Below are 22370 nucleotides of genomic sequence, written 5' to 3' on the forward strand. Positions count from 1 at the left end.
TCCTCTATTAATGGGACTGTGCACAGAAGACACTGATGCGGTTGAGCTGCAATCGGCAAGCAAATACAGCGACTTTTCGTCGTATCAAGCTTGTCTCTTTTCGAATTGGCTTGACATTCTAAATTTTTTATTCATTGCTTATTTTATGTTGTGGGGCGAAAGACACTAGTTATTTTAGATTTCAACAAATAGGGAATTGTCTGTGAAAAGAAAAAAAAGAAGAAAAAAAGGAGAGACAGGAACGGTTTATTATTAAGAAATGAAAGTAATATTATTAGTCGTTTAAATTGGCATAGCTCCCAGGCATCTATTAAGCCTACTAATATTGAATATATTAACTCTTAATAAAACGACTCATTTGAAGACTTGTACTCGCCCATTTCCATCTCGTTGACATCATTTCTAGTTAGTCCATTTTAAAAGAGTGTACTGGTAAAATCGGGGTAATGTCTACCCCGATTTTCCGGTGAGAAAACGAAGAAAGGTACAGATGCACGAGATTGTAATCGAGGTTAGAGACCCCTCGTATCGAGATCCAGGAAGAGTGAACGATGTGCACGTCATCGGGTATGATAAAGCGAAGCGCCCCGGGCCAATAATGAGTTCTAAGGCCTCGGAAACACGATAAACTGTTACACACGATGGATAGAGGGCCGTGATACTCGCACCCAACCGGATATCACGGCGCGGATCTTGCTCGATGACGGTTATGGATCAGTAATTAACGAGAAAGAAAGATTTTTACCTTTTTTAGACTTATACTAGGGATGAAACTCTCCTACTATATAAAGGGGAAGTGTTTCTTTTGTAAGACATACTGTAACACGCAAATCAAAGCAATGCAAGTTTATTTTTCTGCCTTTTAGCTACTATTAAAGTTCTTATTTAATTGTTCTTTTCTTCATTCACAAATGGGCTCGCCGAGGGTCCACTTGAGGACGAGGTCACTGTTCAATCAAGTTCAGGCTTGGCCATAACATTACAACTGGTTTGATTGTTTATTTCGTCTTTAACTCGTTTACCCAATATTCTTGATTATTTGTATTAAATCAAACCACGTATCCTTAAAACTATGTACAAATTAAATTGTTACCTGATTTTGGGGTATACAGTTTGGCACCTACCATGGAGCTAAGGATAATAGTGGTGATTTGATACGAATCTCCGTAACACACCCTATTTTACGCTTGTTCTTTGAAGTCTTAATTTCAGGTCAGCCCAAAAATGTCAAACTCTCAGTCTGCTCACTTAAACGCTGACACTGAGTCTGGCCATTATGGAGAAAATAATAATTTGGTGCCCAGCAACGAGGTGCCTCCTACCGATCCCAACGGTGCCCCAGTTGCCGATCCGGTTGATGCTAACTCACAGGTGGCCATCAACGTCAATTTGCCAACTGATCCCGAAAACAATGTTCGTGGGAGACCCCGACCAACAGCTCGAGAAGCACCCGAAGGCGAAGGTGATAGTGAGAGCCTACGACTAATCTTCAAAATATTGCAGGCTCAACAGGCGGCGATAGCACGACTGCAGAATCAAAGCCACGCCCCCAACAGGGTTGAGCTCGAACGATCCCGGGAAAGCACTTGAAGAGATAAGCAAATAAATGAGAGACTGGGTGAAGTTGAGTACGGGGTAAATCCCGAGGTAATGAAGATGCTGGAAGAGTTGACAAAATGAGTGGAGTCGGGTGAGAAGAAGATTGAGGCTAATGATAAGAAGGTGGAAACATACAACTCCAGGGTCGATCAGATCCCGGGAGCACCCCCCGATAGTGAAGGGGCCGAACTCCAAGAAGTTTATCCATAAGCCTTTTCCTCCGAGCGCGGCACCAAAGACAATTCCAAAGAGGTTTCGTATGCCCAACATCTCCAAATACAATGGGACCACGAATCACAATGAGCGCGTAACCTCCTACACATGCACAATCAAGGGGAACGATCTAGAAGACGATGAGATCACATCGGTATTATTGAAGAAGTTTGGGAAGACTTTGTGCAAGGGAGCAATGATATGGTATCACAACTTGCCCCCAAATTCCATTGATTTTTTTGCTATGTTTGCGATGCTTTCGTAAAAGCCCATGCCGGGGCCATCAAAGTCGAGACCAGAAAGTCAAACCTTTTCAAGGTCAAACAAAGGGACAACGAGATGCTTAGGGAGTTCGTGTCAAGGTTCCAGATGGAACGAATGGATCTACCTCCGGTTGTAGATGATCGAGCCGTTCAATCCAGGAAATAAAGTTCTACGTGATCGAGGGGGACATGAGGTATAACGCTCTATTCCGAAGGTTTTGGGTTCACTATATTAGGGCAGTACCCTCGACCTTACACCAGGCGTTGAAATTCCCCACACCGAGGGGGGGACTCAAAATAGTCTACAGAAAATAGCCAGCCACAAAGGAGATGTTCGTTGTTGACAAGGTAACCTCGGTGCCCACAATTTCGACATCAAGGAACGCGGAACCGACCAGAAAGGAAGAGATTGAATAGCAATGATTGATACCGGCCTCGATCGAACTGGAGAAACCGTAGGAACAAGGACCAGACGAGAAGGACGATTACGATGTCCCGAGATCGTTCATAGTTCCTGATGACACTAACGACACCAAATTGACGGTTGAGGAGTTGGAGCATGTCGTTTTAATCAAAAACCTGTCGGATCGTAAGGTATACCTGGGCACGGGGTTAACCCTCGAGCTCAGGAAAAAACTTATTAATTTTCTTAAAGCTAACATCAATTGTTTCGCTTGGTCCTACCTTGACATGACAGAGATCCCACTGGAGGTGACCACTCATAAGCTGAGTTTGGACCCGAAGTTCCATCCGGTTAAACAGAAGAGGAGGGCACAATCCGTAGTCAAACATGCATTCATCAAGGATGATATATCCAAAATTCTTAAAATAGGGTCCATCCGGGAAGTTAAATACCTGGAATGGCTAGCTAACGCATTACTAGTGCTTAAAAGGGAAATAAACTAAGAATGTGTGTGGATTACAAAGATCTAAATAAAGCATGCCCTTAGGATTCTTTCCCTTTGCCTAACATCGATCGAATGATCGACGGGCACGAGATACTCAACTTTCTCGACGCCTACTCCGGGTACAACCAAATTCAGATGGACCTAGACGATCAAGAAAAGACCTTTTTAATTACCAAATTCGTCACTTACTGTTATAACGAAATGCCATTTGGATTAAAGAACGCCGATCCACCTACCAATGCCTAGTAAACTGGTTGTTCGAAGAACAAATAGTGAAATCTATGGACGTTTATATTGAAGATATGTTGGTCAAGTCCCTGCGAGCAGAGGACCATTTGAAACATTTGCAGGAAACCTTCGACATATTAAGGAAATACAACATGAAGCTAAACTTGGAGAAATGCACATTCGTGGTCGGATCGGGAAAATTCCTTGGGTTCATGGTATCCACTCGAGGGATAGAGATCAACCCCGAAAAAATAAAGGCCATAGAGGACATCACCATGGTGGACAACATTAAGGCAGTTCAAAGGCTGACCGGGTGTATAACCGCTTTGGGATGGTTCATCTCGAGGTCCTTAGAAAAGAGCCATCGATTCTTCTCACTATTGAAGAAGAATAACAACTATTCTTGGACCCCGGAATGCTATAAAGCTTTGGAAGAACTCAAGCGACACCTGTCAAGCCCCCCACTGCTGGACACTGTAAAGGCAGACGAACAAATGTACCTCTACTTGGTAGTTTCCGAGGTGGCGGTAAGTGGTGTCTTATTCCGAGAGGAAGAAGGTACGTAATTTCCTATTTACTTTTTCAGTAGAACTCTGGGCGAGGCCGAATCGAGGTATCCTAACCTGGAAAAGTTAGCGCTCGCTTTGCTAAGCGCTTCTAGGAAGCTAAAGTCGTACTTTCAATGCCACCCTATATGTGTCGTAACCTCTTACATGTTGAGGAATATCATGCATAAGCCCGAGCTCTCCGGCCGGTTGGCTAAATAGGCCCTGGAGATTAGCGGGTACAATATCGAGTATCGTTGGGAAATGAATTTGGTATGGAGTAGAATGATGCTACCTAGGCATAGATTTGTGTTATGGTTAGCAAATCGAAAACTACAAACGAAGGGAAGACTGATACAAGTACACATTCCTATCATAGGAGATGCTGAGTGTTGCATATGTAACTTGGGAGTCTTAGTGGCACAACAATATTTGTTTGGGGACTGCTGTTGGGTGAAAAATATGAGATATGCATTGGCTAGTTGGGCTGACATTGTCACACCTCCTTTTTCCTACACCTAGAAGAGTATAAGGGAGTTTATCCAATTAAAGGACAATCGAAACGGAATTTATTTATTTAAAGAATTCAGAGTCGCCACTATTGCTTCGCCTTTGACAAAGTTGACATAGAAGAATGCTCCATTTGTGTGGTCGGATGAATGCGAGGAGAGCTTCCAGAAGCTCAAGTCGGCCTTGACCACAGCTCCGGTACTAGTATTGCCATCAGCTTCAGGTTCTTACACGGTGTATTGTGATGCTTCGAGAGTTGGGATCGGTTATGTATTGATGCAGGAGGGTAGAGTTATTGCGTATGCTTCTCGTCAGTTAAAGCTCCATGAAAAGAACTACCCTGTTCATGACTTAGAGTTGGCTGCTATCGTTCATGCCTTGAAGATTTGGAGGCATTATCTATATGGCGTATCTTGTGAGGTATATACGGACCATTGCAGTCTTCAGCACTTGTTTAAGCAGAAGGATCTTAAATTGAGGCAGCGGAGATGGCTTGAGTTACTCAAGGATTATGATATTACCATCCTGTATCCTCCCGGGAAGGCCAATGTAGTGGCCGATGCTTTAAGCCGGAAGTCCATTAGTATGGGTAGTTTGGCTTACATTCCAGTTGGGGAGAGGCCCCTTGCAGTTGATGTTCAGGCTTTGGCCAATCAGATGGTGAGGTTAGATATTTCCGAGCCCAGTCGGGTGTTGGCTTGTATGGTTTCACGATCTTCTTTGTATGATCGCATCAGAGAGCGCCAGTATTATGACCCGCATTTGCTTTTCCTGAAGGACAGTGTCCAGCATGATGATGCTAGAGATGTGACCATTGGAGATGATGGTGTGTTGTGGATGCAGGGCCGGATTTGCGTGCCCAATGTGGATGGGCTCCGGGAGTTGATATTAGAGGAGGCCCACAGCTCGCGGTATTCGATTCATCCGGGTGCCGCGAAGATGTACCAGGATTTGAGACAGCATTACTGGTGGAGAAGGATGAAAAAGGATATTGTGAATTATGTGGCTCGATGTCTCAACTGTCAGCAGGTCAAATATGAACACCAGAGACCCGGCGGTGTACTCCAGCGGATGGATATTCCGGAGTGGAAATGGGAGAATATTACTATGGATTTTGTGAGTGGTCTTCCTCGTACCTCGAAGAAGTTTGATTCGATTTGGGTGATTGTGGATAGGCTGACCAAGTCCGCACACTTCATTCCTGTATGCACTACCTATTCTTCGGAGCGGTTAGCAGAGAGTTTCATCCGAGAGATTGTGCGGTTGCATGGGGTCCCAGTTTCTATTATATCAGATAGAGGTACCCAGTTTACTTCTCAGTTCTGGAGAACATTTCAGCGAGAGTTGGGTTCACAGGTAGAGTTGAGCACAGCATTTCATCCTCAGACGGACGGACAGTCCGAGCGTACTATCCAGATATTGGAGGACATGTTGCGTGCCTGTGTTATTGATTTTGGAGGTTCTTGGGCTGAATTCTTGCCACTTGCAGAGTTTGCTTATAACAACAGCTATCAATCCAGCATTCAGATGGCGTCGTATGAAGCCTTATATGGGAGACGGTGTAGATCTCCGGTTGGTTGGTTTGAGCCCAGCGAGGCTAGATTATTGGGGACAGAGTTAGTGCAGGATGCCTTAGAGAAGGTAAAAGTGATCCAGGAGAGACTTCGTACAGCTCAGTCGCGTCAGAAGAGCTATGCGGACCGGAAGGTTCGAGATGTATCTTATGCGGTGAGCGAGAAGGTCATGTTGAAGGTTTCGCCTATGAAAGGCGTTATGAGGTTTGGAAAGAAAGGAAAGCTGAGTCCAAGGTTCATTGGACCTTTTGAGATACTTAGGAGGATTGGGGAGGTGGCCTATATGCTTGCTTTGCCACCTAGCTTGTCGGGAGTTCATCCGGTGTTCCATGTTTCTATGCTCCGGAAGTATGTTGGGGACCCGTCTCATGTATTAGACTTCAGCACGATCCAGTTGGATGAGGACTTGACCTACGATGTGGAGCCGGTGGCTATTTTGGGTCGTCAGGTTCCAAAGTTGAGATCTAAGGACATAGCTTCGGTGAAGGTACAGTGGAGAGGTCGGCCCGTGGAGGAAGCCACTTGGGAGACCGAGCAGGAGATGCAGAGCAGATATTCTCACTTGTTTGAGACTCCAGGTATGTTTCTTGACCCGCTCGAGGACGAGCGTTTGTTTAAGTTGGGGAGGATGTAACGACCCAACCCGTCGTTACGGAAGTTACCGCCCTGTTTTTCTCTGTTTTATGCTTCTATATGTTTCATTATGTGTGTTTGAAGAATTTGAAGTAATTTGGATAGAGTTCGGTTAGAAATGAGACAATAAGTCTCTTTATGAGAAGGATTGTTTGGAAAAGTCAACCGAATGTTGACTTATGAGTTAGAAGGCTCGGAATGGATTTTCGATGATTCAACTAGTTTCGGGGGATGATTTGTGACTTAGGAGCGCAATCGGAATTGAATTTGGAGGTCCGGTGTAGAATCAGGCTTGAATTGGCTAAGGTTGGATTTTGGCGAATTCCGGATGGTAGGTGAGATTTTGATTTGAGGGTCGGAATGGAATTCCGAGAGTTGCAGTAGCTCCGTTAGGTGATTTTGGATATGCGTGCAAAGTTTTAGATCATTCGGAGGTGCTTAGGTCGGGTTTTAGATCAAATGCAAGTTTCGGAAGTTTTAGTTTAACTTAGGCTTGAATCCGTGGTAATTCGATGATTTTGGTGTTTATGATAGTGTTTTTATGTTACGAGCAAGTTTGAATGAAGTAATAGAACATATCTGTGCATTTGGTTGAGGTCCCAAGGGCCTCGGGGTGAATTCGGGAGGTTAAACGAGAGTTTTGAGGAGTATTGCAGGTCAGATTTTGTTGTCATCTGGTGTTTCCGCTTCTGCAGAAATGGACCACAGAAGCGGGTACGTGGTCGCAGAAGCGGTCATTGGCCGGCTAGGGAAATTTCGCAGAAGCGGAAGGTGGCTCGCACCAGTGGGTCCGCATAAGCGGACACTGTACCGCAGAAGCGGTTTTGAGGGAAACGCAGAAGCGGACTTCGCGTCGCATAAGCGAAGTCCGGGTTTCTAAGTGAAGATCGCAAAAGCGGCCGCAGAAGCGGTCCCGCATAAGCGAAAGCGGGACCGCAGAAGCGAAAACTGGACTGGGCGACAAAAGGGTTTTAAAATAATATTTCATCCGCGACCCTTTCATATTTTCCTCCATTGTTGACGTTCTTAAGAGCTTTGAACAAGGAAATTCGAGGGTTTTGACTGAGAATCACTTGGAGGTAAGTTCCTTGGCCTAAATATTCGAATTTATGGTAGAAATTACATGTAAATTGTAGAAAATTCATCAAAAACGGGTCAAGCTAGGGCTTGGAAAGCTGTGATGTAAAAATGGAATTTGGAGGGTCAAACGAGCTCCGATTTTGGTAAACTTTATATGCACGGACTCGTGGCGAGACGAGGAATCCGTTGGTGTGATTTTCGGAATTTTTCGAGAAGTGGGCCCGGGGCTCGGGTTTTACCAACTTCGTGAATTTTAGTACTTTTCGAGTATTTTTGATTGGGTTATGTTTCTTTAACCCATATTTATGTATTCGTTGTGATTTTGACTAGATTCGACGCGCGAGGAGGTCGATACGAAAGGAAAAGGCATTGCGGACCATTCTACTGCCGGATAGAGGTGAGTAGTTGGTGTATATGATGGCATGAGGGTTTGAAACCCCGGCTTATCACATTGTGACGCTATTGTAGGGCGTGACTCGCACCCCGTGGCAGGTGCGGGATTGGTTATGACTGGGATTGAGACTTGGTCCATCCCGAACAAGAATGTTTCTATATTGGCGACTGATACGCATCCTGTATTGAATATATCTGGGTTTATTGCCGTGTTTGGGGCCTTGTGCCGGTCTGTAGCATCCTTAGAGGTTGAATGTCATTGTGATAGCATGCTTTGTATAATCATTTATCCCAGTCCTGTGTCTAATCGCTGTTATAAAATGCTAAGTCACTATTCTTGAAGTTAAATATCTAAAGTATATCCTTCTTAATAAATTGGAAATTGGAAAATTAATTGAATCTGTTACGTGACTCATATGCATATTGTGGACTGAGTATGGATCGGGCTGCACGCCGCAGCGAATGGTATGATTATATTGCGCTTGGGCTGAAGGAGCCCCTCCGGAGTCTGTACACACCCCCAGTGAGCGCCATCGACGTTAAGTGGAACGGGCTGTACGCCACAGCGTGTTCATGTGCATTGCATTGCATCCTTACATTTTACTTGACTGTATTATTTGAAGTTCTTTTGCTGTTGGATCGTAGTAAGGTGTAGGACTGTTAGTTTTAGCTTTACTTTGTGGCACTTCGTGGATTTCTTATCTTCAGACATTTTATATGCTTATTACTCACTGAGTCGGTAGTACTCACCCCTACTCCCTGCACCTTGTGTGCATATTCAGGTACACCAGAGGCTTAGCTGAGCAGTCTTTGTTTTCCAGAGCTTATCAGAGTTGTTGAGGTAGCTGCTTGACGTTCGCAGGACCTGACTACTCTTCCTATTTCAGTTTTATTTATATATATACATTTCCAGACTTGAGTATTTTCGTTCAGATATTGTTATTCAGATTGTTTTAGAGGCTCTAGACTCGTGACCCCAGATCTTTTGGGAGTGTTCTTATCAGACTTCGTATCTTTCTCGGTATTATTCTTCGTTAAATATTGGATTATTATTCTAAGACTATTATAATCTCTTTAGATTGTCGGTTTTGAGGTTTACGGTTGATTTGGGAACGACTGTGGTCAGGCTTGCCTAGCAATTTTTGTTGGGCGCCATCACGACCGGGTTTGGGGTCGTGACAGTTATGGTGTCCCAAGTCACCGGTTCAAATCCCGAATCGAGGAAAGATTGACTCTATATTACAGTCTGCGAACACAGAAATCCGGGTAAGGAATTTTGTTAACCCGGAAGAAGGTGTTAGGCATTTCCGAGTTCCGTGGTTCTAGCACGGTCGCTCAACTGTTATAAAAATGGACTATTATCTGATTTCATTACAAGTTTAAACCTATGTGCATTTTTAACCTTAACCGCTTTTATTCATTTTTAGGAAGATTGCAACGTTATTAAAACACGTCTTGAACCACGTCACATAAATGCACCCGCGGTCCTCGACATATTTTAACTAACATTGTTGAGATTTGGATTTGTGTCACATGAAATGCACACCCGGGTTTAGGAAGGTAATATTATTAAAATAACGCGCCTAAAGCAACTACGCGTTTTTAACTTTGCGAGGACCATGGAAATTTGATAAATGGCGCGCCTCGAACTCTAAGGATTTAAAAGAAATAATTAAATGAGGGCCACGCATTTTGAGATTTTGTTGGGCGCGGCACACCTCAATTTATTTTAAAAGGGAATTCAAACTAGATTTAGGAGGGCCATAAACTATTGATGTTGTCTAATATGGCACACCTCCACTATGTGAAAGCCCAATTAGTTAATTAAAAGAAATGCAGAACTTATAATTACTCAAAATTGCCTAAATGATACGTTGGAGACTAAAATGAAGATCCGACCTTATTCTAAATAAATTCCCAAACCCAATCAATGACGGCCCCATAGTGACTTCCCTCTGAATTGGGCCTGGGACCAGTCCTCATTTGATCAGAACACGACTCGAGTTCGAGTATGGATGACACCAAGTCCATTTTGAGCATCAAGAGCCTTAGGCTTCGAATGACAGTACAAACCTCAAGCAATTCACTTGGCCATGCGGTGAAACAGCGAACCACAAACTACTGGGAATTCCCAATACATAAATTGAAGCAACCACTTGCTTGAACATTTTTAGAAATTGTTACATAGTTATTTCACTCACAGATCATGATGATTCCCTCAAATTCAATATACATGCATTTTAACCAATAAACTAAGCATTAGCACAATTCCCACATTTAGTATACATGACTTGATGTATGTTCCTCCCTATTCCATTTTTCCAGTTTAAATCCTTATCCTAATCGACATTCAAACCAACAATTGCTTCACCACACGTAAATTCTTATCAGTAATACTATAGGAGACATGAGAATAAGCCTAACATGTTTGCTTTTGAGTTTTTTTTTTTTAACTATTCAGGCATAAAAAAAAATAGACTAACATTCTAAATTCAAAGTTTCTCAAATCAAAGAAGCACTTTGGTAGTCATGATTCACATTCCAAACTTACTTGAATCTATCCTCAATACAACAGATATAACTCCAAACTTAATTACCAGAAAACTAAACATGCTAACAAGGCTCATCTTGGTTGAATCAACACAAACAACAAACCAATACTTGACCTCTAACAAATTCGCACGAAAAGCAAAGCTGAAGCAACACCAATCTTTAGTAAACTAAATAAGAGTCCAGAATCCATAAGCAACCAAATTAGACCTCTGTTGTAACAATCTTAGCAGTCTCATGATAATATACAGTGACAATAACTAAATTTACTAAAAAAAATAACATTAGAAAGAGCTATGGGTGTACCAGAGAAGGGGCCAGGTGTGTGACAGGGAGGAAGGGAGCTCGGCTAGGGGGGTAGGGAAAAGGGGGATATTGTTACTTATGGAAGTTAAGATTCTTTCATGAAATGTGAGGGGGATGAATGACCTAAACAAAAGGGCCATCATCAAAGTGGGAGTTAGAGAGTGGGGTGCCAACCTAGTTTGTTTTCGGGAGACCAAAATGGAAGTTTTGTCGGATGCGATTGTGAGGAGTCTCTGGGGGAATAGTTGGGTGAAATATGACTGGGTCCCAGCATCGGGAAGTGCCGGGGGCATTCTTCTTATGTAGGATGATAGAAGCTTGAAGGTAAAGGAGATTAAGAAGGGAGTTTTTTCTTTAGAAGCTCTTGTCAAAGATAGAGTGAGTGGGGTGGAGTGGGGATTTGGGGAGTGTGCAGACCGGTAGGAGAGGGGTCCAAGGTGTCTTTCTGGGAAGAACTGGCCAATGTTATGGGGAAATAGGACATTCCATGGGTTCTAGGGGGAGACTTTAACACTATTAGATTCCCGGAGGAGAGATTAGGGTGTAGTCTGATTTCAAGGGCCACGGAGGAGTTTTCTAACTTCATCAAAGATCACTTTCTCATTGATCTTCCTCTGTCAGGGGAAAGGTTTACTTGGGCCAGGACGGAGGATTCCAACTCAACATCTAGACTTGATAGATTTCTGATATCGCCCTCCTGGGATGAGCTGGTGCGGAATGTGCTGCAGATTACTTTACCTAGGTTGACTTCGGATCATTTGCCTATCTTGCAAGATGGATGCAAAGGGAGGGGGGTGCGTGCTCCTTTCCGATTCGAGAACATGTGGTTGAAAGTGCTAGGATTTGGTGACAAAGTGAAAGAATGGTGGACAAGCTACGGGGTATCAGGGACACCTTCATTCCGTCTTTAGAAGAAACTTAAATTGCTCAATGGAGATATTATTAGGTGGAATAAGGAGGTTTTTGGGAGGGTAGAGGTTAAAATGAGGGAGCTTATGCATGAATTGGGAAAATTAGAGAGAGGGGATGGGGCGAGGGAGCTAGATGAATCAGAGAAAGCGAGATTGGGGAGGTTAAGAGGGAAATAGTCGAGTTAGCAATAGCTCAGGAGACTAGTTGGCGGCAAAAAATCGAGGGCGCTTTGGTTAAAGGAGGGGGATTCGAATACAAAGTTTTTCCGCAGGGTTGCGGTTGCAAATCGAAGGAGAAACTTCATAGAGTCCTTAGTTGTGGTTGGGGTGAGGATTGAGGGAGAAGAGGAGGTAAAAGGGGCGATAATGGGGTTTTATGAGAACTTATACAAAGAGGAAGTTAGTTGGAAGCCTACTTTGGGGGAATAGAGTTCAACTACATAGGGGAGGGAGACAGTGAGTGGCTAGAAAGAGCTTTCGAGGAGGAGGAGGTGCACGAGGCTGTGTCGAGTTGTGCTGGTGATAAGGCCCCCGGGCCTGATGGTTTCTCCTTGGCCTTCTTCCAGCTCTATTGGGACACCATTAAGGGGGAGTTGATGGAAGCCATTGAATACTTCCACGTGAATGGTGTTTTCGAGAGAAGTATCAATGCTTCTTTTATTACTATTGTGCCTAAGAAAGAAGGTGCATCTTATATCAGAGACTACGGGCCTATTAGTCTCGTGGGGAGCATTTACAAGATTATTTCTAAAGTGCTTTCCAATAGACTCAAGAAGGTTCTTGACGTGTCTGTTTCGTCTTCCCAGAATGCGTTTGTGGAATGCGTTTGTGGAAGGTAGGCAGATCCTGGACGCTGCTTTGGTGGCAAATGAACTTGTAGACTCCAGAAGGAAAAATAGAGAACCCGACTTACTATGCAAGATGGACCTTGAGAAGGCTTTCGACCATGTCAATTGAGAGTTCCTGGATTTCATTATGATGCGGATGGGGTTTGGGGTAAGATGGAGGGGATGGATCAAGTTCTGCATTTCTTCAGTCAGATTCTCTATCTTGGTTAATAGTAGCCCGTGTGGTTTCTTTGGCAGCTCCAGGGGTCTCAGGCAAGGTGACGCCCTATCCCCCATGCTATTCATTCTAGTGATGGATGCTCTGAGTAAAATGATGGATCGTGCGGCGGGCGGAGGCTTCTTGAGAGGATTCTTAGCTCCAATCGGGGTGCTCAGTGCCCGAAGAGTCTCTCACTTGCTTTTTGCGGATGACACCCTGGTTTTGTGTGATGCCGATATGGATTAGTTGACCTATCTGAAGCAGGTCCTGCAATGGTTTCAGATAGTATCAGGACTCAAAATCAGCCTCGTCAAGTGTGAGATTTTCCTAGTGGGTGAGGTTGCTAACATTGATGCTTTGTCTTATGTTCTCAGATGTAAGGTGGGCTCTCTTCCCACTACTTACCTGGGTCTCCCATTGGGCGCTTCGCATAAGGATACTACTGTTTGGAATCCAGTGATCGAAATGGTTGAAAAAAGATTAGCAGGCTGGCAGAAACGGTACTTGTCAAAAGGCGGTAAGCAAGTGCTTATTAAAAGCACTTTATCGAGTATGCCCACCTATTACTTGTCCCTGTTGCAAGCTCATGTGAGCATCATAGAAAAACTGGAGCGGCTTCAAAGGAATTTTCTTTGGGATGCGGCGGATGGAACTAGAAATTTTCATCTAGTGAATTGGCAGACAGTCACTTCGCCAAAAAAGTGGGGTGGACTTGGAGTAAAAGATGTTGGGGTATTCAACATAACTTTGTTCGGGAAGTGGCTGTGGAAATTCGGGGTAGAAGAGCATGCTCTATAGAAAGAGGTCATAGTAGAAAAGTACGATTCCACGGGAGGGGGTTAGAGGACCAAGGCAATCACAGCACCTTTCGGGTGTGGCATGTGGAGGAGCATCATGAAGAATTGGGAAGCCTTCAATGGCAACATCACTTACAGGGTTGGAGATGGAAGGAGAATCAACTTTTGGAATCACAGGTGGTGTAGAGAGGATACTCTGAGGGTCTCTTTCCCACATCTTCAGAGTTTCAAATCAGAAGGAATTGATGGTCCAACAGATTCGCAAGGAGCATGAAGGGGGGGTAGTATGGGACCTCTCATTTAGAAGGAACATGCAAGATTGGGAGATTGCGGAGCTCCAAGATTTGTTGACAATGCTATATGGGCAAGACAGGCCCCAGCCATCTTGTGATTCTTGGAGATGGAGGTTGCGTGGCGATGGTTTATTCACCGTAAAGTCCTTTTACCAGAGTATGTTAGTGAGAGAGGAGGCCACTTTTCCATACTCCTCGATCTGGATTCCTAAGGCGCCTACGAAGGTGTGCTTTTTTGCATGGCTAGCGGCGAGGGGAATGATCTTGACTGCTGGAAATCTGCGAAAGAGAGGAATTACACTTGTTAGTTGGTGCTACATGTGTAAAAGCTCAGGGGAATAAGTTTATCATCTTTTGTTGCATTGCCCTGTGCCCTCGGGTTTGTGGAGGGCAATCCTGAATCTTTTTGGTGTTCAATGGGTGATGCCAAGCACTGTAAAGGAAATGTTATATAGCTGGGCCGGTTTCCGTAGAAGAAGAAAGCAAAAGGTGTGGAAGTTCGCCCTGTTAGCTCTCATGTGGATAGTTTGGGGGGGAGAGAAATATGAGAGCTTTTGAGAGGATTGAGTCTCCTTTTTCACATCTTAAGAATAGTCTTTTATCTTTGATCGTTTTTTGGTGCACTCATATAGCCCCTACTTGTATAGAAGATTGGGCGTCTTTTGTAGAGAATCATGTTTTGATGTAAATTCTCTACTTTTTGGTATACTTCTTGTATACAAGAGTTTTTTCTCCCTTTTGATTAATACAATTTACCTTATCAAAAAAAAGGCTGAAGGGCCATACCTCCACCTGAATTCCCTTGCATCTCCAACAGAGAGATCTAAGAGCCTGTGTAGTCCTCTCTCCAGCAGCTTTAAGCCGAGATATTATTTTGGCAGCTGAATGTGCTATCGCATCAGGCCTAGCTCTCCTAAAATCATCTAACTCAACAAAGATCTGTGAGCACCAAAATAGACAACATAAACTTGGTAATCCCTGAATAATGATAAATATGTTGCAGGAATACCACAAGCACAAAATGGTCAAAGAATGCAGATATAGAACTGATCAAATTTCTTTTAAAACAATTGATTCAAATAAATAATACAATAATATCCCATGGATCTTGTCTACAATGAGTTTCGAGATGACCAAAATAATTACTGTGGATACACAACTTGCACTATATAAACTGATATACGTGCAGAGTGAAGAATGGAATGTTAACAACATTCAAGGTTGAACCTCATAAAACCTACACACATTACCTGATTCCCACTGGAAGAAATTAACTGAATTTTGATCATCTCTAGCTTGTAAAATGAAGTTCCATTTCCTAGGTTCTCATCCTTCTCCAATTCTGCCCAGCTTGGGCTATCTTGTGATGATCCACTCTCATGTTTGTGGCCATTTATTTGAATACCGCCCTTTTCTTTATGGTCTTCATCTTTTTCCATCTGGTTTAAGTCAGCGTCACTCAGCCTATGTTCGGATATCTGCTTTTGAATAGTAGTGTGCTCTTCAAGGAAGGACGGCCTTAGAACACCTTGTATAGCAAGACCTGCAGGAGGCTGGTCCATAAAATCTATAGGATCATCTGTCACAACCTGAGCACCAAAGTAGACCACAAAAGAAATGGGTTAAATTACCAATTAAATAGCAGATTCAAAAGATGTAATGCCAGCACAGCATGTGCATGTGCCGAAAATTGAATGTAATAATGTGCTAATTTCGCTTAATAGGAAGCCGACTTGATGTCTCTCTTAGATTTAACTTTGACTTTTCATGCCATGAAATCAATGACGTGGAAAATCACCTCGGCAATCTTTTTGGCAAAATACATTGGATGAGAAGAGCGCATGGTTTCTAATTTAGCCCAGTCTCCCAATGACCCGTCAGAATCCCCATCCTGATCTTCATCATCAAGAATGGCAACCCAATCCTGTGAACAAGCATTTTAACTGATGTTTATAAATGGAAAGTGCAGTTACTCACATTCTAAAAAGTAAAACATTTCAAATAAGTAAATACCTTGTCATAGTCACTTTCATCTTCATCACCATCGTCGTCGTCATCTTCATCGAGGTCATCTTCGTCATCAATATCACTGTCCTCATCGTCAAATTCATCTATGCCATAATCAACTTCAGATTGACCAAATGACTCTAGCTCACTTAGCATTTCAGCAGTATCTAGGCCAATAATTACTTGCTGCATCGTATTTGAAATTTAAGCAAGCATTCAGAACTCTTTTCTTATCAACTTTTTGTTAGTAACTACATACAAAAAAGATGACTTGTGTGAGCTTCATCATAGTTATTAATATTATGCATGCACTAGCTGCCTCTCACTATTCAAAAGCCTTTCCTTTTTCCTTTTCTGGAAGGTTAAAAGAGCTCCAAGATAGTTGGAACAGACAAGAATGTGTAAAGGCAAAGTCCAGTTTATCTCCAAAGTTGTCAATAAACATTTGATACCTGAAAACAGGCAAGTAATTATGTGATAGGACAGTCTTTCCACGGAAAATGTACCTGGATACAACCAAAAGAACTAAAGAATTTCAGCAAAGGAGGGTGAGATCTGCAGTAGTTTAGCAGCAGAAACCATTAGTAAAGTCAACTTCAAACCAGGAAGTGAGGTGCAGCAATTCAAAATAACAACCAGAACTTCCAACCAAACTTTTAAACCATCAAACTCAAACCATTTCAGCCCCAAACAGATTAGAAACCATTTCAGGAATTGAAAATTTAAGAAATCACAGAGAGAGTTCAATGAAACAGTAAGTTTCAGCCGTTTGTATCTTTCTGAAATTTTTATCTCTTGAATCTCTGCCTTGAAATGCAAGGAAGAGGTGCCTTTATAGGTAAGGAAGTAGGGCAGCAACTAGGTCTCAGTTTTGCAATTAAGCCCTTTTTGAATTTTTGTTATAGCCTAGATATCCCTATTCAACTTATCAGATTTCCCTATTAATCCCCCAACCCAGCTTCTAAGAAGCTTCCCAAGCAGTTACACCCAAGATTCTCTTATCCAATTACCCGAATTACCCCTAGTAGCCCTGTTTTTTTACTACAGGACACCCAAATGGGTATGGGTCACCTTGACCCAAGGTTTCAATTCAAACTGGGCTAATCCCCTCCCTTTGGACCCAATTCTAATTCAAAACCCAAACAAAAGAACTGAAAGCAGAACCAATAATAGCAAAAGAAAATATTTGGGCTCAAACCGATTGTAAGCCCGAAGAATATTTCAACAATTAACAAATTAAGCTAAATGACTTACTAGTTAGAATTTAACCAAACCGACCAAAACATTTCATAATTAACCATGCATGACCAAATGAAAACAAAAATAGAAAGAAGAATTAAGAAGAAACGGAGAAATGGAAGGGGAAAAAGAAAGCTAGCTTAACCCGAAAAGAAGGAAAGAAAATACCTACTGAGACTCGAGCAATTGAGGAATGGAGTTTGAATCTTCAACTTCTCGGATTTTTCGGCCAAATATGATATTAATCGTGTGTTCTTAATAAGAACACACGAATAACATCAAAATAAGCCCAAATCCTCAAAACAAACTCAAATCAGGGGCTCTTGGGAATTAGGGTTCATCCCTTCGATCTAAAATTCGAGGGACTCTGGAGTGATTCGAGGGAAGTGGAGTTTGGATTCGGAATGAGGGGAGAAAGGGGGTTTCAGGGTGTAATTTTGATGGGGATCGGATTAAGCGCCGCCACCCTAAGGCGGTGGGAATAGAGGGCGGCGGGCTAGGGTTTGGGGGGTGTCTCTGAGATAGGGGAAGTGAGAGAGACGATGGAAAGGGGGGAGGGGATTAGGACAGTTAAATATTAAAATAACCCCACTTCCCAACCGTTGGATCCCATAACCTTGACGGCTCAGATTAGATCTAACCTAAACAGGGTCGTTTGTGTAGTGGGGGAGCTGGGTCAGGCATAGGGTGTGTTTGGGCCTGGGTTAGGTGGGGTGTAACCGGGTATTGGGGAGAATGGATTGGGCCTGAGTAACAAACAAATGCAATAACCCAAAATCCTATTTCTTCATTTCCCCTTCTTCTTTTCCAAATTAATCCTTTTATTACAAACTCTTTTTAATTTCTTTTCAAATTAAAACTAAAATAAAACCTAAACTAATTCTCAAATAAAATTAATCCTAATACATTAAATTAATTAACTCTAATTAAAACCAAATTAAACGGAAAACTACCAAAATTCAAAGATTAAAATTAAAAGTGCAAAAATAACCATTTTTGTGATTTTTCCAATTCTTATAAAACAACTAATTTTCTACTTAATTAAAAAATACAAAGTTAAATCCTAAATGTAAATGCAACATATTTTTTTTATTTTTCATTAACTAAATAAAATAAACATGCACAGACAAATGCAAACACTTGACAAAAAGTGCCACAAAAATCCACAAAATTGCAAATAATGGAAAAATTATTTTGTTTTGAATTTGTGAAAGTAATTCATATAGGGCAAAAATCATGTGCTCACAGACATCAGATTACTAGACCTGGCAGTACCGGAGATACTAGAGTGGATTAGAAGGAGGCATTGGAAGCAATTCAGGAAGGAAGTTGCAACAGCAATCCTAGGAGCAATAGTACACCATACCTGGCAAGCTAGAAATTGGAGAATTTTTAGACAAATCAACCTAAATATGGAATTCTATGTTGGCCAAATAAAGAAGGAGCTCGAAGAAAGAATGAGCATATATGTAAAGTCCAGAAGAGCTAAACAATGTCCATTGTTGATACAACGATTGTGTAGTTAGGCTGTAGTTCAGTGGATTTTTCTTTCTTTCATAGTGGATGTATGTATTTAGAAGGTTTTTTTTTTTGAGGTCTTGCTGTACTGGGATAAGCTAGTAAACTTGATGCTCTTAGAATGTAAAGCATTTGGGTTGTTATGGTAATATTCACATTTATTACCAAAAAAAATATCGAGTATCGACCCCGAATCGCCGTAAAGTCTCAGATTTTGACAGACTTCGCGGCCAACTTTATGCCAGCCTTAATACCCAAACTCAAAAGGGAATTACTGCTAACCTCGAGGACTACCTCGAGAATTTGGACTCTCTTCACGGACGGTGCCTCCAACGCAAAGGGGTCCGGGCTCGGTGCCGTATTAAAACCTCCTACAGGAGGTGTGATAAGGAAATCCATTAGAACTATGAAATTGACTAACAATGAGGTCGAGTATGAGGCCATAATTGCAGGTCTAGAATTGGCCAAGAGCCTTGGGGCCGAAGTGATCAAACCCAAGTGCGACTCCCTCCTCGTGGTAAATCAAGTCAATAGAATGTTCGAAGTAAAAGAAGAACGAATGCGGAGGTACTTCGACAAATTACAGGTAACCCTACACCAATTCAGGGTATGGACCTTGCAACATGTACCTCGAGATCAAAACAGTGAGGCCAATGCACTGGCTAACTTGGGGTCATCAGTCGATTCTGATGAATTCAGCTTGGGTGGTGCAACTAATAAATTCGGTGATAGAAGAAGGTCACGCCGAAGTGAACTCAACAAGTTTAACTTGGGATTGGAGAAACAACTACATAGATTACTTGAAAATAGGAAAATTTCCTTCGGACCCCAAAGAATCGAGAGTCTTGCGCACCAAAGCTGCCAGATTTAGCTTGGTCAAAGGGGCATTGTTCAGAAAGACTTTCTTTGGCCCACTAGCCAGATGCTTGGGACCGAGAGAGACCGAATACGCCATGAAAGAAGTTCTCGAGGGAACTTGCAAGAACAATTCGGGGGCTGAATCCTTGGTTCAAAAACTCATCAGAGTCGGCTACTATTGGACCAAAATGGAGAAGGATGCGAAAGACTTCGTACGAAAATGCGACGAGTTCCAAAGGATCATCGGCAGAAATGCTCCACTCGGTCTTATCTTCGTGGCCATTTATGAAATGGGGAATGAACATCGTCTGTCCCCTGCCATGGGCTCCCTGGTAAAGCTCAATTCATACTATTTATGACCGATTATTTTTCTAAATGGGTCGAGGCCCAGGCGTTCGAGAAGGTCCGAGAGAAAGAAGTCATTGACTTTATCTGGGATCGCATAATATGCCAATTTGGGATACCAGCCGAGATTGTTTGCGAAAACGGAAAATAATTCGTCGGCAGCAAGGCGGGTAGGTTCTTCGAAAATCACAAGATCAAGAAGATACTATCAACGCCTTATCACCCTAGTGGGAATGGGCAGGCGGAATCAACGAACAAGACTGTACTTCAAAACCTGAAAAAGAGGTTGACCGGTTCAAGAGGAAAATTGAAGGAGATCTTGCCCGAAGTCTTGTGGGCATACCGTACGACTTCGAAGTCAAGCACAAGGGCCACCCTGTTTTCTCTGTTCTACGGAGCAGAAGCCTTAATATCAGTCGAGGTAGGGAATCGAGCCTCAGATTCCAGTATGCTATCGAGGAGTCAAATGGTAAGGCTATGATCACGAGCCTGGAATTGTTGGACGAAAGGCGGAAGGCCGCCATGGTCCGGTTGGCTGCCCAGAAATAGCGAATAGAAAGATAGTACAACCGAAGAGCCAACCTACGACATTTTCAAGTCGGAGACTTGGTATTGAGAAAGGTAATACTACACACCAGGAACCCGAACGAATGGAAACTGGGCCCGACTTGGGAAGGACCGTATCGAGTCGTCAGAATAACCGGCAAAGGCTCATATAAACTCGAAGCTGGAAACGACGTACAACTACCAAACAACTGGAACGTGACAGACTTAAAACGGTACTACTGCTAAGGTATAAACTCAGTTCCTTTTTAATTTTGTTATAAGTCGTACTAACGTATGCATGTAATCGGCTAAGAACAGATGTGGCTATTAGGTCTGAAAGCACGTGTTGCATTCTTTTTTTCTTGAACCGATTTTGTCTCGAAGTGGGTTTTTCGGCATGGTTTTTAACGAGACAACAGTAAAACATGCTACATTAGATTTGAAGATTGGCTCTAAATCGAAATTAGTAATCGTTGGCATCAGATCAACAGTATCCGAGCCCTAACCATTTCGGCCTAGAATACTGGGGGGCCATTACCCCTGGATTTAGATCGTTAGTAAGGAAAGAGAATTTTATGTGTCAAAAGCTTAGGCTTGATGGTTAGGATTTATTGTAAGGGTCAAACAGTCATGCGAACCATGCATAGTCCACTCTAGCCACGACAAAAGACTTTTTAAGCCTCCGATCATGTACCTTACACGAGCAATGGAAGAAATTTCTACTTCCCTTACACTTTGTTGCTATGCATTTTGCTTCTTCGATCTTGGATCCTAAACCCCACGAGCTACCCCTACTCGGGGACCAAACCCACGAGCTGCCCCCACTCGGGGACTATTATCCGATGGAAATTCAGACAACCCGGGCTACCGAATCCCGGAGGCACCAAGCCTATTAGGCAGTGCCCGAATACGAAAGGCTACGACCACCCTAAAAACGGCTCGTAGACGTCCGAAGTCCGTAACGAGAAAGTAAGGCCCTTACAAAAGATTGAAACCTATTAAAAGGTTACCTTCGGCAAAAATATCATCTAAAAACACTTGAGTATCATAAAGGCCTTCGATTTTACCAAAGATTCGAAGCCACAAGTAACCCGAAGTTGCATCGAAGTTGGGCTTCATTCGTACCTTCGAAAAACGAATGCTCTAGAACTACATCTGATTTTATGCTAAGGCATTTAAAAACAATACGCGAATAGAAAATTGCAAATAGATGCTGGAAAAGTAAAGACACAGTATTGCCGAAAAGAGGAAAACTTTATATATTTATGGAGGGATCCTAAGCCATCTCGGGATCGGCTACCTCGGCACCTGTGGACGGGTGGAAAGATGAAGGAGCAGCCTGCTGAGGCACTGACTTGGAGGTTTTTGCCATCGTGATCTAGAAAATATGAAGGTTTGAAGAAAAATAAGAATGTTTGAAGGAAATACAAAGATTTGAAGATGGTATGAAGGTCTGGGTTGAAGATCCAAAAAAAATGTACGAGGATTGAAGATGAAGATATGAAGGTTCAAGGAGCAATGTATGAAGATTTGGAGGAGTTAAAAGCAATTAGAGAGTTCGAGGGTAAATTCTAGAATCGAAAAGTGGAAGAAGTGAAAAGGGATCGAAGCTTTTATAGAGAAAAAATAATCAATGCGCAATGTTTCGCATTCGAGGACAGTCAATCGGTGACTGACACGTGTCCGAAGTCAGAACAACGCGACTGATGGGACGTTTCGAATTTTATCTGTCATTTCGGTTGTAACGTACGAAAGAAGGAATCGGAGTTCATCTATCGCTTCCCGTCATTTCGGTAAACCTACTCTCCGGAAAATGAGGGGACTATATATGTAAGGGTAAAATCGGGAGTAATGTCTGCCCCGATTCCCTGGTGAGAAAATGGAAGAAGGGCACGGATGCACGAGATTGTAATCGAGGTTAGAGACTCCTCGTATCGAGATCCAGGAAGAGTGAATGATGTGCTCATCATCCGGTATGATAAAGCGACGCGCCCCGGGCCAAGAATG

The 22370-nt window shown here is 42.8% G+C and overlaps 1 protein-coding gene across 1 annotated transcript; it reads right to left on the reverse strand.

Moving 5' to 3' along the window:
* Positions 1-12635: 12635 nt before the first annotated feature.
* On the reverse strand, positions 12636-16315 carry LOC109206339 (uncharacterized protein At3g49140-like). The gene is made up of 4 exons (XM_019369161.1): positions 15864-16315; positions 15649-15774; positions 15101-15439; positions 12636-14789 (listed from the first exon to the last, which is right to left on the reverse strand). The coding sequence occupies exons 1-4, from the start codon at positions 16047-16049 to the stop codon at positions 14544-14546; spliced, it is 897 nt and encodes a 298-aa protein (XP_019224706.1). The 5' UTR covers positions 16050-16315; the 3' UTR covers positions 12636-14543.
* Positions 16316-22370: the final 6055 nt, after the last annotated feature.

Source organism: Nicotiana attenuata, unplaced genomic scaffold, assembly GCF_001879085.1.
Source record: "Nicotiana attenuata strain UT unplaced genomic scaffold, NIATTr2, whole genome shotgun sequence".
Lineage (NCBI taxonomy): Eukaryota > Viridiplantae > Streptophyta > Magnoliopsida > Solanales > Solanaceae > Nicotiana > Nicotiana attenuata.

What these genes read in the sequence shown, in the direction of transcription:
- LOC109206339 (XM_019369161.1), bottom strand. Translation starts at nt 16,049, where the DNA reads ATGCAGCAAGTAATTATTGGCCTAGATACTGCTGAAATGCTAAGTGAG. An exon ending in ATGAAAGTGACTATGACAAG is followed by an intron (nt 15,775 to 15,863) that starts GTATTTACTTAT and finishes GCTTGTTCACAG; the next exon opens with GATTGGGTTGCCATTCTTGA. An exon ending in TTTCTTCCAGTGGGAATCAG is followed by an intron (nt 14,790 to 15,100) that starts GTAATGTGTGTA and finishes TGGTGCTCACAG; the next exon opens with ATCTTTGTTGAGTTAGATGA.